Source organism: Tupaia chinensis, unplaced genomic scaffold, assembly GCF_000334495.1.
Source record: "Tupaia chinensis unplaced genomic scaffold, TupChi_1.0 Scaffold146346_2, whole genome shotgun sequence".
NCBI classification, from domain to species: Eukaryota; Metazoa; Chordata; class Mammalia; order Scandentia; family Tupaiidae; genus Tupaia; species Tupaia belangeri.
The window spans coordinates 500,650-520,788 of NW_006206203.1; the positions used below are offsets into that span (position 1 = coordinate 500,650).

The window sequence follows — 20,139 nt, forward strand, 5'->3', positions numbered from 1 at the left end:
CAGTGTATAAGTCTGGTGGTCACAGAGGTGAGTAATGGTGTTGTTATTCGTCTTCCCAAGGTCCACTGAGAAAGGATAGAGAGAAGCCCAAAGAGCCCAGGTAGATAACCTAATGGTAAAACATCCTGATTTGATAAGTTTAAAACATACTGGACTTCATTAGAGTCTATTATCCATCCATTCAATGATCATTTGGGCATCAAGAGATGCCCACATGGGAGTCCAATATGAAAATGAGGCGGGGCAATCCGAGTAGCTCAATGATCCAATCCAACCAGAATCCACTGAATGCAGAAACTGCCTTACTCAAAACCCCTAAGATCCCATAATAGATGCCTGTCCAGCTGCCTGGCCTTTCTTCATTCTGTTGTACACACTTCACTATCGGGAAAGGAAGACTGCCTCTAATAACCACCACCACCACGAACTTTCAGTAGGTCTCCCTTATAGGACTAATAAAGTTCTCTACAATCAAATACCAGCTTTGTCTTGTCAACCACATAAGCCACTAGGTCCTTTTAGGACATACCCATGTATTCTAGATACTACTGAGATTCTTGGCACTTCAAACAACTGCAGTGTCCAGTTATATATGCAGCTGTGTAAATTTTCCTTTTTCTGGCTAGTCCTGCTCCCACTTCTAGAGGACCCTTTCCCTCACTTAATATTCACCGAGTCCCAGCAACACACGAAGCACAATGCTCAGCATTGAGAACCAGACAAGGAACACAAAGAAATCATGATAGTTACTGTTACATACATGTAGTAGTACATCTTACTTATAGACTTTTAACACATCTATAGAATTAGCTAATTGAACTATATACCCTTAAAATTACTTAATATTTTACAACATAGAAAAAATAATCTAAGGCTGTAACTAGCCACTCATTTAACAGATGTTAACATTTTGTCATGTTTGCTCCAGATGACTCTGTTAAATAAATGCTATGGATTCAGCTAAAGCCTAATTTCTGCTATCATCTTTTCTTCCTTTCTAGGGGTACCACAATCTTACATTAGCATCACTCCAAAATTTTTTTCATACTTTTACTCTACATGCATAAATTAATAAACAAGACCAATATGGTCTAATTTTCATGCAGTATTGCTGGGGGCCAGCAGGTGCTGCAGTGGTTGTGGCGCTGGACTACCATATGGTCAATGGGTAGTGGTTCAAGTCTCAGACCCAATGACTTGAATTAAACTCAGGCCAGGCATGTGTGTATGCATGCCCACAATCCCAAGAAGAGAATGGAGAAGAAGGGACTGTGGCATGGCCATCCCCACTTTGGGATGATTTCTTGCTTTCTTTTTCTTTGTCTTTCTAGCAAGTGCACGTACCTTATAGCAAAAATCTCTCTCTCAAGAAAAGTTTTGTGGGACCAGCAGCTAGCGTAATGGCTATGTCGCTGAACTCCCATGTAGCCGACCCCAGTTCGAGTCCCGGACTCGGTGGCTTAAACTCATGCTGGGTGTGTGTGAGTGTGTGCCCAAGATCCTGAGAGGAGAATGGAGAAGAAGGGATTGTGGCGTGGCCATCCCCCCTGGGGGGTGATTTCTCGCTTTCTGTCTCTCTGTCTTTCTGGCAAGCGCACATACCCTATAGCGAACACCTCTCAAAAAAAAAAACGTATTGCTACATATATTTTTTAAATGTTCATGGATAATATCCTTTTATTGGACCATCAGAAAAGTCAGGATATATCCTTCTATATTTTTCTATGCAAAAATGCATCATGACTTCTCCAACGACCCAAAAAATGACATTCTTCCACAATTTGTAGTTTCCTATCAAAAGTCTATTTTGCAAATACATTCACATTTGATATATGTAGATCAAGTTATTTCATTTTAACTGTTCTAGAGTTTACTTATCCACACTTTATTTTCCATTTCCATCCTGATGGCTAATTATATTCTTTGTTAATGTTTTTACTTTTAACTCTTTCAAGTGATGCTGCAATGAGCGTCCTTTATACCTGTGTTACTGTGCATATTTGTCAGACTTTTTCTAATGGTAGCATAATCTTGGAATTTGAAATCCTACTCTTCTGCCTACTGAATCTCACTCATCTCACTCATTGTCAAGTTCTTTTATTGCTATTCTTTAAAGATAGGTCTTTTTACAAAATCTTCTACAAAATCAGAATTAATCCCAAAATACATAATGAGCAAAGCCCAATTTGAAATTGTCCTTCCTACTCCTCTCATCACACCTTCTCTTATTTCTTTGCTACATTCTGATGCTGAAATCTCTCACCTGTATTTCTTAGCTCTTTTATTTTCATGTATGTAGGGTTGTTCATGGATGTTTTTGTGAGATGGGGAGCACTGGAAATTCATATCTTGCTATTTTGCTGATGTCACTGCTGCATTTTTTTTATTTGAGTTTTATAATATGTTATTGTGAACTCATCTTTGGTGGTCCCTGTCTCTCAGCTGAGAATTCCCATGTGGAGAGTTAATATTTGAGCCCCAAACCCACATATGGTTCAAGCATGGGGTCTGCCAAAGGTGGAAGCCTCAAAAGCCATGGCTTAATTCAGTGATTTTAAGTTGGAGCATCCAACTTTGAGCACATGTGTGAGACCTCATTCTTCAAGTCCTGCATGGGCACTAAACCCAACCCTAGAATTTTACTTTGAAGTAAGACAACTTTCTCAGGTCTGGCCTTCAATTTCCTGCTTGTCTTTAGTATCTGGACGGACTGACTTTCTTTTTCTTTCTCTCTCCCCTTCCCCCTTCTCTCTTTCTCTCTTTCTCTTTCTTTTTTTCTTTTCTTTTTTCTCTTTCTTCCTGCTCTCCCTTCCTCCCTCTGTCCCTCCCTCCCTCCCTCCCTTCCTTCCTCTCTCTCTCTTTCTCTCGCTCTTTTTCCCCCCCATTTCCTTTAGGTATTAGCTTTAGTTATTGACATATCAAGTATTTCTAGGAGTTTGGCAAGAGAATTTCTCTGTTAGCTATATAGCTAACTAAGAAGAAAAAAAGTCCTAACACAATTCTCGAATATTATTTATTTCTTTGTTTTTAACATTTTTGCCAGCATACACATGTTCAGTAGAGAAAGACAAAGAGGAAGAAAGTGAGAAATCACTTCCCTAGGGAGGATGGCATGCCACAATCTCTTCTCCATTCTCCTATCAAGACTTTGAGCATGTACACAAATGTGCCCAGAGTGTCTCTCAAGCTACCAGGTTTGAGACTTGAACCACGGAGTTGGTCTGCGGGATCCATCGCCTCCATCCATCATAACACTGGCTGGCCCTGAACTAATTTTTCAATATAAAATTCTATTTTTCTAAGCCAGTTGTGTTATACTATCAAAAAAATACATATCTTATTATTAAGTTTGTGAATTGCCTTTTTTTTTTTTAAAGAGGTTTTTGCTATAGGGCATGTGCGCTCGCCAGAAAAAGAGAGACAGAAAGTGAGAAATCACCTCCCGCCCCCCAGGGGAGGATGGCCACACCACAAACCCTTCGCCTCCATTCTTCTCTCGGGATCTTGGGCACACACGCACACATGCCCGGCGTGAGTTTAAACCACTGGATCCAGGACTTGAACTGCGGTCGGCTACATGGGAGTCCAGCGACGTAGCCATTACGCTAACTGCTGGTCCCAAGATATAATAACTTTTCAAAATGTTGAATAGAATTAAAACCAATTTTGCTTTGATAATTCAAATTTTCTTGATAGATTATGCCACCCACTGGATATTGTAAACTTAGAGATAAAAATTTCCATTTTATACCTTACTCATAATTCCTCCTCCTATAAAAACTTGCCTAGGTATTTAACAAATTATCACAAAATATGCATGTCTTTTAAAGGTCTTATTGACCTTATTTTAATGTCTTATGCCTTACTAACTGTACCAATACACAAAAATGTCAAGGGTCAGAGATGAAAAATTCATCTGAATACACTTACCAGCCCAATAGTTTAAAATTCATACGAACCATCAGTTAGAAATTGGGAAAGTAAAGGTAACATTCTATTCACTATGAAAAAGTTTTGTCTATGAGCAACAGAAGATACTGAGAAATAGAAAAATTACGAGGTTAGAAATAACTGAGAGGTAAGTTATCAAGGATGTAGTTACATAAGCATAAAACCATGCTTAAAAATGCAAGCAGTAACAGCATTTAATAGGCTTTAAAGGAATATCTAATTACTAAGAAAGAAATCTACAGATAGAATACACAGCAACTTAACCATTCAGAGCATGTAGTAATAATTTTATAGTAATGATACTTTAAAATTGCATAAGAGGTTATTTAAATACATACCAATCATGATTCAGTATGTTTCTTAATAATATACTCATTTTGTATCTATTATATTTGAATATACTAAACTACTACATATAGTAATTAGCTTGTATAGTTGTTTCAGTTCTAGAAAAACTCAGTAAAATGAAGGCTTTTTAAAACTAATAAATCTTACCATTTGGAAATATTTCTGAGATTAAAAAAATCAATTTCAGGTCTTCAAAGCACCAATCAATTAGCTTTACCAAATCTCTAGCAATTAATCATGAAAACAACCATCAACTGTTTTCACATGATTATAGGTGAGAAACCTAATATCTGAAGGTAGCATAGTAGCTTTAGTTACAGAAGTTTACCAATGCTATATAGACACTTCAAGCACAGGACTGAAGAATAATCAATACTGCAAGAAGCACCTCGAAATTAGAATAAACTGACATCTTTGGTGTCAAATTGAGGAAGGCAAGTTAATAATGACAACGCTAACAGAACCGTCTGCTGCACCCAGGACAACTTGGCAAGGTGTGTAAGTTGAGGGCGTGTAAAGATAGAGCCGGCGGCCTGTACCTGGTGCTGGCGATGCTTGGCGACTCTGCTCCAAGCCTACATCTTTCTAGCTGACTGGCAACAATCTGCCTTTCCACTTCCAGTTCTCGGGTGAGTCGTTGAAACTGAAGCTCCTGTGATTCAAGGAAATAAAAGGCATATAAGGCGCCGAGGTTTGCTGCTCAGGCAGATACACGAATTAATGTGTGTCACAGGAAACAGAGGAACATACTGTAACATAAAGCAATAGTGCGGTTTTGTGAAATTCACGTTTTGGGTGGAATAAATAGCTTACTGATTTGTAGCTTTTTCCAATTTGAAGGCACACTAGAATATCAGCCTTTGTTTGGAATTGGAAACATGCAGCTTTTTGTCTTTTTTGTGTTTGGTTCTCCCTAAGGACTTTTAAACAGTACTTCTCCTCCAGTGCCATATTTAATTTAAGATTTGCAGAGATCTTATGTGATGTGTCCACATCAGAGGCACACCAACCAGTATCAGTTCTTCACTCTCAAAAGCTTATTTTTATATTACTTAAATTATATAAAAATATAACTTTCATATTACTCATGTTGGCACAACATTAAAAAAAAGTTAAGTCCCTATAATAAGAATCACTTTACCATGTTTGATAAAAAAACTATAAATTTAGGGGAAAAAAGAATCATTCCAATCCCACAAAAAAAGTCCTGCCCTATTTATCTACAACATAGCCAATAAAATTTTGCTATTCAAAAATGCATGCATATGCCACTATGTGAAGGGGGAGAAGGGAGACAAAAGAATGAAAAAGACTGAGATAGAACATGGAATTTTAAATTGTATTAAAAAGCTGGAAAGACTCTACAGAAATTATATTCTTCAGTCTATATTACGTCATGAAGGCAAGCAAGTTCTATTTAAAGAAATGATGTTTTTAACTTTATCTGTATTTCTTTTATTATTAGATTGCAGGGATTTTAATAAGTGAAAAGCATGTCATGCTATAAAACATCTAAAGATGAAATCAAGTATATTCTAAAGGCTTTAAGTCACGCATAATATCTCCAAGAACACTTAAACTCCCTTGTGCCATATTAGCTCCTTACAAGTCTACTCAAAGCAAATGCTGGACTATAAGTATCTTAATTTGACAATGACTGCTAGTTCATAATAGTAGGCAATATGAACACTAACCTGGAAACTAAGCAGAAATGCAACTACCTGAAATAATATCTATGACTATATGTAATTATTCGTTTGCCATAGAAAATTTAATTGAAAAATATATTAACTCCCTGTGGAATCAGGCAAGTGTGTATTACTTGACAGTGCTGCCTTTGTAAATTCTGCAAGCTATTCTTAGAATAATTTTTAAGAAACATTCCCTGAATATCTTATCACCTTCTGACATTGAGACGCCTTTTCTAATTTTGTGTGGGTGTATTGAACAGGGTTTAGATGAATAACAGTTGGCTCAATAATACTGTACAGTATGATCATAATAAGTAAATGGGACAATGCCTGCCTCTACCTAACAATACCTAGACCACTGGCTCTTAATATATGTTCAGCAACAAAAGACCAGATAGATACAAATTATACGACATTCAGTACTAGGATAAAATAACCTATTTTAAAATAGATTTTACCTCACACTTACTCTTTTTTCTGTTCTTAAACATTATCCATTTTTTTGGTGATGAACTTCCATTCTTTCATTTATTTCACTTAACTATTTCTTGGGTTGTCAGAATAGTCAGGACACATTGGCATAGAAAAACAGAAAGAATACATCACGCCTTTTCCGACAACCCAATATTATATATACCTTTCCTACAATACTGACTGCTTGTATCAAGTGGGCCAGGAGGGGACCAACTGAATCCCAAAATATTCTCCAGTATAGTTACCTTTGTACTCTGAGTTTAGTAACTACAAAGGATGGAGGAATGAAGTGCTTTCATCTTACTAAGAGGGTCAAGTTACCATTCCAGTATTAACATTAAGGTATGTTTCAAGTAAGAAGATAGAAAAATAATTAAGAAGATAGAAAAAAAATTCATCCACAGAAGGAAATTCCACTGTAGATTTTTATCACATTTGGTTGCCTATACGAACTTTCAAACAACCTTTCGAAGAAATTGTTGGGAAAAATCCTGCTTGAAGGCAGAAGTTGGAACTTAATTTTCCATACTTCCTTCTCTCAGACGTGACTTAGGCTGTGCCAAGAAACTGTGACTCAGAAATGGAGACTATGACTCAGAAATGGAGACTCTTTTTCTTAGTTTTGCTATAGGCATGTGCAATGTCAGAGGGAGACAGAGAGAGAGAGAGAGAGGGAAAGTGAGAGAATACTCCCCAGGGAGGATGGCCATGCCATAATTCCTTCTCCTCCAGTCCCTTCTCAGGATCTTGGCACACATGAACAAGGCATGATTCTCAAGTCGACAAGTCCAGAACTCAAATCGCACAGCTGACCAGGGGGATCCAGCTCCTCAACTTCCAGGCCACCCGCTGGCTCCACACAAAACTTTGACTCCAGGAAACAGGAAGTTCTTCTCTCTCTTCTTTGTCTTGTTGGTGTATTCCTTCTATTAGGTCTCAAGGTCAAGTTCTTGACATGGAATACCCTCCATACAAACTGCTGTGTCTACACTTGGTGGCACATATTTGGACACTGCTCTAGGAAGCTTAGTCTCAAGCCTGGTTCTCTGGTCCTTCTAACGAATGTGGGAATTCACTAATAACCACTTAATAAACTCTTTTTTTGCTTAATTAGTTATGTGAGCCTCTGACGCATGTAACTAGCAACCTTGATTGACAGACCTGGAGCAATCACTCACAGTAACTGAGCTGCTAGGAAAGACTGGGCATCCATCCATGATGTAGCTGTGTGCTTCAACAGCTGGGAATTCCCTTAACGTTCTTATGAACTCAGTAAACTGCATCATATCCCTGGTGGTTGTGAAGGTCCTAATGCTGAATATCAACTGCTAATTTCATCAAAACTGTTCTACTTTTCACACTATTACATGCCCACACTTCTCACAAGTATGACTTCATTAAAGCACCAAAAACAGAATTGCCTTCCTAAACTACAAAGCATGGAATTTGAAAATGTTTGTAAATTTACCAAACACTTGTGGATATTACAAGTAAAAAAAAATCTTTGTTGCAAAGTTATTAATATAGCTCCTGCAGAATGTAAGTTGGACATGCACATGTAACTGGCATCAAGATGAATGAGCAGGATATAAATATTTGGCAATTCTGTCTACTGACTTCTTGGACCGATGAAAAAGGCAATATTACAAGGTCATACATAATATATATATCTAATGATCTTAAAAACAACACTCATTAAGATGTTTATGTAGAAATGTCATCTATAACTTTTAAACATTTATATTTTATTCTCTAAACAAAGAGTATGAAGGCTGATCCTTCTATCAGTCTCCAAAGTTAGGCATCTACTGTATATTATGCTAGTCCCTTTTATTTATGGAGAATATATTCCAACCTCCCAGCAATGACGGAGACCACAGACAGCACTGAACTCTGTGTACGTGCTATTTCTTTCCTCTCATAAGAGATGGGCACAAAGTAACTAACAGGCAGGCAGTCTATACAGCATGGACAATCTTAGACAAGGGATGATTCATGTTCTGGGAAGGACAGAGAGGGATGGCATGAGATTTCATCATGTTACTCAGAATGGCATGCAATTCAAACCTTCTAAATTGTTTATTTCTGGAATTTTCTATTTAATATTTTTCAAACCATAGTTGACTGAGGATAAATAAAACCACAGAAAATGAAGCCATGGATAAGGGGACTGCTGCATAGGGGGTGTTAATAGTTGTTCTCTTCTGAGAAGAACAAGGAAATTAACATTAAGAGTATTTGCCAATGATTTCGCATATGACAATTTCCTCTTAGAGGTTGACAAACAAAACTATAAACAAACTTATAAAGAAAGTAAAATGTCTTCATACATGGTAAAAAGCTTCTCTTTAAATCTGCCTCGTCCTCTCTCAGATAAATAAACTGATAACAGTCTCTTTGAGAGTCAAGACACCAGGAGAAAACACAAAGCTTCACTTTGGCGACAGATCATATAGGGTGGACAGCCCTGTACCATCCAAGGATGCCCAAGGAGGACTAGAGCCCGAGCTCTAGTCCAGGTGGCCTGTGGCTGTTAGCTCCTCCACAGATGCCTCACCTGTGGAGATCTCCCTTGCCTGTGGGCACAGTGTTCTGGGGAGTTTGTGTCCAGCCACCAATTCAGGCAAGAATATAATGACCAGGCCCTGATTTGTTCCAGAATTTTCTTTGGGCTTGGCCAGGCTTTGCTGGCCTACAACTATGTGGAATTCTCACTGCCCAATCCTGCTTTTCCTTTTCACTCCTCCACAGGTATAGATCCAGACTAAATATCCTGCATGAGCAACTCCAATTCAATGAGAACCCAACCAGAAACAGTCTTATTTTTGGTTTCCTTTTACATAATGATAGGATTTTTCTTACCCTTTTTTTCTTTCCTTTATTCATGAGAGGACACATGCACAAAGGCAGGCATAGAGAGAGGGTGAGGAGAGGGAAGATTCTCCATAGGGTTTGGCCAAGTCTCTATCCCTTGCCTCTCACCTCCTAGCCCATCAGATTCTGGGCACTTGCTTAAGTGCCTGGCATGTTTCAGGCTGACCAGGCCAGGGATTTGAACTGTGGTCACCACATAAGATCTGGCCCAGTCAAGAGTTTCTAAATATTATGAAATATTTAGAATATACAGAGAAAGTATAAACAATAACACAGTGAACTTTTGTAAACGTGACCAGCTATAATCTCTCTTAATGTTTCACTATAATACATTTGCTTCAAACTTTGTGAAAAATAGAACACTACCATTATATTTTAGAATGCAATTAAATCCCCTGGTCTCTTTCCTGGATCTTATTCCTCTCTCTTCCTCCCTCTCAGAAGAAATCATTACCCTGATTTTGGTGTTTATTATTCACATGAATATTTTATATGATCACTGCTATGTATTTACAGATCCACAAATGATACACAGCATTGCTTTGTATGCCCACACAATTTATGCAAATGGTATGCTGCATGTAGTTTTGTGGCGGACTGCTTTTATTGCAATAAGGTCTTGAGATTTATCAATACCAGCAGATCTAGTTCACTTATTTTCACTGCCCAACGGCATTCCATTGTATGATTGTAGCACAATCTACTCATCTGCTCTCATCATGATGAGCCCTTGGGTCATTTCCAATTTCATACAACTATAAGCACTCTAGAAAAGTATTCTTGTATAAGTCATCTGGTGCATGTGAGCCTGATTTCTCTGCATAGAGATCTAGAAGTGGAATTACTAGGTTGAAATGTATGCACATCTTCAATTTTGCTTAATAATAACTGGTGGGTAGGTTTTCAAAGTGGTTGCACTAAATTACATTGCAGCCAGCAGTGAATGACAGTTCCAGGTTCTCCTCCATCTCACTGACATCAATATGTATTTGGCAACTTAAGTCCCACCCAACCCCCTTTTGTTGTAATCTGACAGGTATGAAATGCTATCTTGTTTTATTTATTTTTAAATTAATGGTTATCTTTTATTGTTCTCTTTAAAATATCACACAACGGTCTTAGAAATCATCTGGCTCTTCGTTTCTGTAGCTGGTCCTATCTTGTTTTATTTTGTATTTCCCTGAAAACTAGCGTCTTTCTCTGTTTGTTGGCCCTTTAGGTTGTTTGATCTCACAGGTGTCATAAACTCACAGGGAAAATTTTTTTTCTTATTGCCAGCACCCAGGCTTATCTTGTTCTGTGGGACAGGTTTCTTACCACTCTCCAGCTAATGCAGTAGCTTTGTAAAGTTCTAGCTTCAGGCAAGTGATCTCATTAGACTCCCCACTGTGGGCAGCTCTCAAGTGCAGGAGCATGTAGCTGTCAGATGGCATGCTCAAGATCACCTAGGTTTGGCAGATACCTTCGGGGAAAGCCACACTTATTGCTTATTCAGCTTAGCATTCTCACTTTCATTTCAGCTTTGGTTTCTGTAAATTCCTTTCTTTCTAGCTTAACCTTGGTTTAAAAAAAGACAATTTAAACATTTTATTGAGTATATTTAGTCTCTCTCAGGGGCAGGACTGGCTAGAAAACTGAATCTATAGTATGTTTTTCGAAATACTTTCTTAATTTCTCTGAGCTGTATTCAGGGGAAATTTTTCAGTACTTCTTTCAATTCACTATTTGCCTATGTGCCCTGTTTAGGGTGTATCTCATCTACTGCATCACCCTCCCCCCCCTTCCAGTATTTTCCATTATGTGAAAGCTTATGTTCAATTTTTAAGGTGTAAAAGGCAGTAGATTGGGCAAAATATGTCCTATTCCTGGGAGATATTATAGCACCCTTCTCTCCTTTTCCCACATTCAAAAGATGCGTTAATTATAGTCATGATCATATCTTTGAGGGTCTTGAACCAGGAAACTATTATAAAAATGAATATTTATGAGCTACTAAGAAATATTAGGTTGTTGGGGAAAGTCCTGAAATATTTTTCTATGCAAAAATATATAATGACTTTCCTGACAACCCAATACTTAAAAACATCTGAAATAACCATTTTTTAATCTAGGCTAATCTAAAACTGAAGCAGTCACATTTACAAAGTGTCCTTGACCTTCTCAGCCTTAAGATGAGCAACCATTAAGAGTACTATAGAGGTCATCAAACGTCCTGATCATCTATCACAATTTATTAATAATTGATAAGCCACTATTATGTCTACTTGGTAGTCCCTGAATCAGTACATAATTAATTTTAGAAGTACTAGCATATGGTATTTATCCCTTATGTTCTGGCTATCCCCTTTTGTTGAAGAAAACTAGAAGTTCTCAAATTGAAAACATCAGAGTCCCAAAATGTTAACGGATATCCCTTTAAAAAAAGGGTTCTGAATCAACTAGATTTGAAAATCATTACCTAGAAGATTCCAAATCTTAGAGATTTCACAAGAACCCTAGTATATTAAAAGTTCAAGGAAGGGGCCAGCAGATGGCACAATGGTTATGTTCTGGACTCTCACATAGCCAACTGTGGTTTGAGTCCTGGACCTGGTGGCTTAAAACTCACGCTGGGTGTGTGTGCGTGCATGCCCAAGATCCCAAGAAGAGAATGGAGGAGAAGGGATTACAGCGTGGCCATTCTCCCTGGGGGAGGGGGATGATTCCTCACTTTCTGTCTCTCTGGTGAGCTCATGTGCCCTATAGCAAATCTCTCAAAAAAGAAAAAAAAAATAGTTTGAGGAAGTCTAGCAGTAGGAAATCTACTTACCTTGTCTAACCAAGTGCATCTTTCATTTACTGACATTAACACACTTTTTCAATTTAAACTATCAACGTCTCAAGACACAATACTGTTTTGTTTGTTATATATAGGATGGCTGAACAAATGAGCAATAAACTATATCTTACTTTAAAAGTTTTATAAATTGGAAAATACAATTTTAACCACTTTTGGTCAGGCTGAATACTACAAAAGTCAGGAAGTAGAGACAGGGCCCCTCAAATAGAAATGGCTGATGGTACCACACAGAAGACATGAAGGATGCCCATTATTATGACAGCTCTGTCCCATGCTATTGACACCCTCACTTTTTACATTCAGGTTGTAATATAAAAGAAAAATACAACACACAATCCCAATCTAATTTTTCTTACACTGGCTGATATTCTAAAGGAAGAATAATATTAAGATCTTTATTATTTTATCGTGCTACCAAACCACACAGGAATATACCAGGTTCTAGTTAACATCTTTCAATTTTAATGAAGCAGAATAAAATAGAAAAATTTACCTGATGCTCTAAATTTATATTCTAAAGCTCAGGATCTTATCTGTAACTCGGTCACCAAAAGTTCTATATTAGGAAACCAAAATAAAGGAAGAGAGGTATGAGTTTCCGGGAAAACACCCAAACAGAGGTTTTTGCTGAGAGTTACGTGAATGAGAACTTCAAGGTAAACAGGTAAAGGCTCTAGCTGTTCCTATTGCATAACTGATGGCTTTTTAAAAGATTATCTTCCAAACAGTAACTCACTGACTCTTCAATCTCTCACTTGGTCATTTCTGACCAAACACAGATCCATGCACACTGATGATATCCAAATTCGCCATCTCTAACAGAGTAGTCAGTGGTCTCAAAGTAGCTCCATAATGGATGAATCATGGCCTCCACCCTGCTGCACTCCATTGCCTCCGATGTTTTCTATTTCTTCACTATAGTAGTTCTTATTTCTCTATTTTATCTTATAATATCTTATTTACATTTAATTATTGTACATCTTTGTGGGATATAACATGGACTTTCAAAGCTTGCATTGCAGTATGCAATAATCAAATCCAGGATAATACCATACTCATAATTTTGAACAAGTAATACATTTTGATGTATATCATTAATTTTGTAAGACTGGCACTGTCTGTCCTGTGGGGTTTTTGTTATTTATTTCACTCAGTTGTGGCATGCTGTTCTACAACCCGTTTACCTCATCTATCTGCATTCCTGTGTCTGTTAAATGCCTTTAGTAGCTCTTAAAATGCAGTCCGTTAACCAGCAGCAGAAGCAACGCTCAGAAAGCATGCAGAATCAGGAGTAGTAATATCCAAAAACCTGTGCTGGAACAAGTTTTTCAGGAGATTCTCACACCTGCAAAGGTCTACTATTCTACTGGAACCATCACCCCTCTGTCATTCAGCCTCAAACCACAAGTCATCTTATTTTGTCATCATTTTTTCCATTCTCTTATTCCCCAGTCCTCATACATTAGATGGTTTCTCATATCCTGCCACTCCACCTCTCTAATAGTGGCTGAATCTATTCCCCTCCTCACCATTCTGCCATTACTACCCTAATGCAGGTACGCATTAACTTTAGGCTACTGAGCTGACCCCTCACTAAATCTCCCCCATGTGGTAGTGAGGGGCCTTGCTTCTGCTTTTCACATTTCTTCCAGATATATTTGTTAAGTCCAATACTATTCACCAATAATCTCTATCCTCGACTGGGCTCTGGGCTCTATGCTAAAGGCTTTATAGGCATTACTTCCTTAACTCCCCAGTTAGTGCACAGGAAATTCAGGTGACTATTATTTCAAAGATAACTGACTTGCTGGTGAGGCCATTCAAAACCAAAATGTGTAATCACTTCAGGCTGACTCCTGCTCCCATGGTGCTAACCACAGTACCCCATGACCTTCCCATCCTGTCCCACCATATAATGTATAAAAAGCAAATTTAGCCTTATTTAAAGAATCTCTGTATAGTTCATCCTCTGGGTATCTTTATTTGGGTTTCCCATCATGCCCCGTACAGTGAACTAGCGTGGTTTCCTGTACACGCGACTCAGTGCTTTTCCTCATTGTTCCAACCACCCTAACCATGCCCTCCTGTGAGAATCAACAGTCCTGTATTCAGCCTTTGGGTACAGTGCTCAGCCTGTGACACAGGTTCAATGTACTAAGTTGGATTCTTAAAGAAGAGTGGAAGGGAGCAGCAGATGCATAGTGGTTAAGGTGCTGGATTCCTGCATGGTCAACTATGGTTCAAGTCCTAGACTTGGCAGCTTGAAAATCACACTGGGCATGTGTGCATGCCCAAAATTCCAGAAGATGAATGGAGAAGGGATTGGTGATTTCTCACTTTCCCTCAATTTCTCTCTCAAACCTAAAAAAAATAAAAAATAAGGGTAGGATTGGGTCAGTTGGTCCATGGTGGTTAAGGTGACTGGATTCCACATGGCTAACTGCACAGTTTGAGTCCTGGACTCAGTGGCTTGTAAAATATGCCAGGCATGTTGTGTGTGCATGCCCAAAATCCTATGAGGAGAATGGAGAAGGGATTGCGACATGGCTGTCCCCTATGGGGGACGCTTTCTCACTTTCCCTTTCTCTGTCTGTCTCTGGCAAGCACATATACCCTATAGCAAGTTCAAAAATAATTAAAAAAAATTAAAAGTAAGATCTATTTTATTGATTTCAACATCCTTCCAGGTCTCAGAAAATAAGAAAGCCCTGCTAATTCATTCAGGTTGATGAATTAGCATAATTGATTGTTTAAAAATGTACTGATCATTGAGAAATTTCATACAAAGGACAGGCATATATTTTGTGATTCTTTATGAGGTTCTTAAGGCATTTTGAGTGTAATAATAAAACCCTTAAAGTGTACATAAGGAAAACTAGAAAATATATAGTATAAAATAATGTTCTATTTGAATTTAAAATTATAGAGTTGTGGAAGCAGAGTTGGGATTAGAACCTGGCTTTCTCAATGTTTTGCTGACTGCTCTTTTGGCAAATTAGCTCTATTAGGTATATCACAATATTCAGGGTGGCATGGACAGATAAGTTTTTTCCCCCTCTTCATGTCAATAATGTATTATCCAGTGTTTTATGGCTTACTGCTATAAACAGAACACACTCCATGGCACTGCCTCTTTATTCACTGATTCCTTTCCACCTGTCTCCACCTGACTAATTTCTTACCTATTAGAAAAATCAGAACTGTTTTCACTCACCTTGGCAGAGTCTCTGAACAAAGACTGTTCAAAGCCTACTGATATTTTCAGTTCTTAAGCTAGCAATGCCTTCTTTTATTTCTATTTACCTTTTCCCCTAAAAAGTGGAATGTGATCATGAATGTGCACACACACACTGGTGTATATCTATATCTATATATACAAATATAAACACTTATAGTTAAGTCTTAGCTGAGGTTTTACTAATTATGTTTAAAATTCCTTGTTTTTGGAGATGGCCTAGGAGTCAAACAAATACTGAGGAAAAGAGAGACACAACGAAAATGGATACTTGGGATCAAGGCCAGCTGCGGTTGTCAATGACAACTGTTGCTATCACCTTCCAATATAGTAGTTATTTGGTAAAATTAATGTCAAAAGCACAGTAAGACTTTCTTTAAAATGTAATGCCTTGAATATTGGTTAGCTATTACTTTCAATCATTAACAAATCAAAAAATAATGACAATATTAACAATTTACCTGACTTTCTAGTAAATATATATTTCAGAATTATTAAGCCTGATGATGCATATCACCTAAGTTAAATGCTTATTTGGGGGTTAATTGACTATATAGGACATGATAATAATAATATACATAAATCATTATTTGCTGACATGGAAAACTAAGAAGAATAAATGACCAATCTCTCTCTTACTTTCTCTATATGGACTAGTTATTGCAAACACAGCAAGAAAAATCAACAAGGCTAAATTTAATTCTCCTTTCTTTAGTAGATCTAATAACCAGCACTAGGGAATAGAGGCTATTTTTAAAAATGATTAATTTAAAGTTTGGTTAGTAACTTAATGAAACATAATAGGAAAGAAAACAAATACTATCTAGTGCAGGTAGAATTTTTTTTCTTATGACTACACTAGATTAACTCCTACAATTTTTCTTTCTGCTTTGCAGATACTTTTTGATTACAGTGTGCATATGTGTATAGGGGTGGCTGTTACTAGAATGAGAGTGTATATTTTATAGTTTTGCCCTGGCCAGTTAAAAGGCTTCTTGTGAAGACCTGCTACCAAGCTCAAGAGGAATAAGAAGCATTGAAATCTTTTGTCTTTTTAATTTTTAAATTTTGCGTTTTATTGGTTTCATTAATTATAGCTTTCCTTTCTAAACTTCTGGAAATTATCCGTAAATTCTTGAGAAATAAGGCTAAGAAAGATCAATATATTGGTAACCATAAGCCACAGATAACCTACGAGAAAACTGAAGCTGCAGACAGAGCTGGGCCACGACTAACTATAAGTTGAGTCCGGCCTCAAAACAGCTGCATCCAGAGTAATGCCAGTTCCCATCTGTGGGTCCACAAGTGCACTATTATTGGTGTTGCCATTATTTCACGTCCTTCAGTTTTCCTCCGATTCTCCTGCTTTCTCCCCTAACATTCGGTCCCTTCCACTGCTTAGCTTTATATAAAAGCAAATTTAATCTACTCTTATTTTTACCCTTACAGAATAACTGTATATTTCACGTTTTCTTGCAAAAGCAGACAAGTTAAGCAATGTTGCATTTACTTGTGTTAGGTCTACATGGCTTTCAGGAAGAAAAAAAAAATCTTAGCAAAATGAAACCAGATCTGAATTTATGCTACTTTTAGTATTCAGACTAATTTACTTGTCTGAGTCTTTAAATTACTATTTGAGAAGTTTTTTCCTCTTAGTATTCAATACATGCTCATGTATGAAGAAATCCATTTGCTAATAATGGGGACAAATATAACTTGATATCAAATGTCTCATTTTCTTTTTTTTCTTGTGAAGTCATAATACTAATACTAGGTTTCCCTGAATGAAGGCCAACTATAGGTTTGGCACTCTACATATATTTTTTCTAACCATTAAAAAGCACAGGCTAATTTAGAGTTGAGTCCTAAGACAGAAAAGGCAAAATAAATGACTTTCTCAAGGTCATACAGTTGGTAAGTGCAGAGCTGGGGCAGGAATTCTAAATTCCTGTTCTTCTCACTACAGGAAGCTGAAAAATTAAATTTTCTTCATTTTACATTTCTGAAGGTTATCTTTAGAACTGTAATTGACTTTACTACTTCAAAACTTTCTTCCCAAATCAAATAGAGCCCTGGAATTTAATAAGAATTAAAGAGGCAGATGCAACATGGGAATTTACTAATGACAGTGGTGGAATTTTGTCTATGAGAAAAGAACAGCTGTCGAATTAGTGACAACATAGCTAGAGTAAAACCTCCAATCACACACACATGTGCACACTTACACAAGTTCTAGAATAAACATGGAAAATAGAGACAAAGATATAAAAAGATGATACAGGAGAAGATTTTTGTAGGTTTAGGATGACAGAGACCATCTTACAAAAGCTAAGAAACCCCAAAATTATGAGGAAAAAGATAGGCATACTTAACTATATATAAATAAAACTTCCTATCTAGAAGATCACATAAAGAAAGTCAAATGATAGGAGAAAGAGAGGGACTTGTAACATGTAATACATAATGAATCCATAAAATCTTACATAAACAAAAACATGGTAAAAATAGGAAAAGGTTATCAGCAAGGAAATCACCTAAGATGAAATGTAAATAATAATTTTAAATATTGGGGAAAATGACTCCATTTCTTTAGTAAGGAGAAGGAAGAGCAAATAACAGATCCATCTGTCATCATAATGTGAACATCTTAAAAAGTAGTTAACATCCCAAGTAGGCAAGGAGCCAGGAAATGGGCACCTGCTCACACTATTGACGGGAACATGATTTAATATACACTTTGGGGAAAACAATTTGGTAATATCTGTAAAAAATCAGAAATACATATTCCTCATGACCCTGCATATGTAGTCTACGAAGAACAATGGTACATATAAATTAGTAACTGCAGTACTGGTACAATCAATTTAAATGTCCATCCACACAACAACATTCTAACACTGGCATTTCTACGCCACAGCACAATAGGTATTTACTAAAGTGAATGAGCTAGACCTTCATCTGTTGCTTCAAAAGGATCATTGCATACTTATAAGTGAAAAAGCCAGATGAAGTGCAAATACACAGATACACACATGTGCATACATGCACACGCACATCCTATGGGGGATTGCTTGAGTTTGGAAACAACTGTGACAGAGATATAGCAATAAAATTAATTACCTCAGGAGGATGGGATTGAGAGGGATAAAGAGATTTACATTTTTACATTCTCTGCCTTGTTTCACTTGTTATAACTAGCATATGACTTCTTCAGTTAAAATCTAGAAGAAAAGAATGAAAGAGCTAACAAAGCAAAGTATTATTTGCATACCACCAGGAGAGATGCTGGATTTTAAATTTCTTTTTTTCGGAGAGGCTTTTGCTATAAGGCGGGTGCACTCCCTGGAGAGACAGAGACATAGAAACAGAAAGCGAGAAATCACCTCCCAGAAGGGATGGCCATGCTGCAATCCCTTCTCTGTTCTCCTTTCAGGATTTGGGGCATGCACACACACACGCCATGCACACTCAAAGTGTATTTTAGGCCACTGGGTTTGGGACTCGAACCATGGTCAACCATGTGGGAGTCCAGCAATGTAACTATTATGCCATCTGCCAGTTCCACTGGATTTTAATTCTTGAAAAATGGTTATTCTGACTGAGCATATCACTGATATTTTTGCTTTTTTGAAGCCAGTAATGAATTCTAATGATTTTAAGAGTCTGATAACTTTTTTTTTTTTAGCAAATTACAATGGTCCATTCGAGCAACTGGTAACATTTATCTGATTTAAAAGGAATAGGATTGGTGAGGATATGGAAAATTGGAATGGTGGGAATGTAAACTAGTGTCAACTTTTGGTCGGGTGACTTCAGAATATCTAAAAACATACATATATATCAATAAAGCTTTATCTCTAGCTATGTCTAAATGTCTACCTTTTTGTCTTTTGGGGCCAATGCTTAAGCCATGTTATACTTGGACAAGCACACACAACCAATCAATCAAATAAAATGAGAAACAACCTAATATTCATCCATAAGAGACTGGCTAAATCTATTATGTAACAGGTCTACATATAGGTCTATATAATAGGACTGCAGGAAATATTAGAATGGATAGAAGTAAATCAACATGGGGGGGTGGCTGGTGGCACGGTGGTTAAGGGTGCTAGATTCCCACGTGGTGGAGCACAGTTTGAGTCCTGGACCTGGCGGCTTGCTTTCTCACTTTCTCTCTCTCTCTTGCTCTGTCCCTCTCTGGTCAAATTAAAATGAATAAAGTTAAATAAAATAATTCTTAAAAAAAAAAATCCAGGACTCAAACTGCGGTCGAATATATGGGAGTCCAGAGACATAGCTATTACGCTAACTGCTGGTCCTGGAAAGTTTTAACTATTGGGAAAGGGGACTTAAAATTACTTCTTAAAAAAGTAATAGCTGATGATATTGATATGTGCGTCTATTGTAGTAAAATACACATTAATATAAAATTTACCATTTTAATCATTTTTAAAGGTACAGCTCAGTATTCACACTGTCTCTACCATCCATCTCCAGAACTTTTTATCTTACCACACTGAAACTCCACATTCATGAAACACTAACTCCCAGTTATTTCCTCCATCAGCCTCTGGCAACCACCACTCTACTTTCTGTTTCTACAAATGCACGTACTCTAGGTAGCTTATATTAGTGAAATTATGCAGCACTAGTCTCTCTGTAAATGGTTTATTTCATGTAGCATGATGTCCTCAAGGTTCATTTATATAGTATGTCAGAACCTC

General features: G+C 37.3%; 1 protein-coding gene across 11 annotated transcripts in view; it reads right to left on the bottom strand.

The window, feature by feature from the left end:
- The window catches only part of PKP4 (plakophilin 4), a 186,976-nt gene that overhangs the window by 112,966 nt on the left and 53,871 nt on the right, over window positions 1-20,139 (bottom strand). For 10 of the 11 annotated variants that reach the window (XM_027768453.1, XM_027768448.1, XM_006168889.1 and 7 more), the window contains exon 2: window positions 4,839-4,951. The exons of the other annotated variant lie outside the window; for it this stretch is intronic. In XM_027768453.1, coding sequence (XP_027624254.1) covers window positions 4,839-4,951 — 113 coding nt within the window. The remainder of the gene's footprint in view (window positions 1-4,838; window positions 4,952-20,139) is intronic. 11 annotated transcript variants of the gene reach the window in all.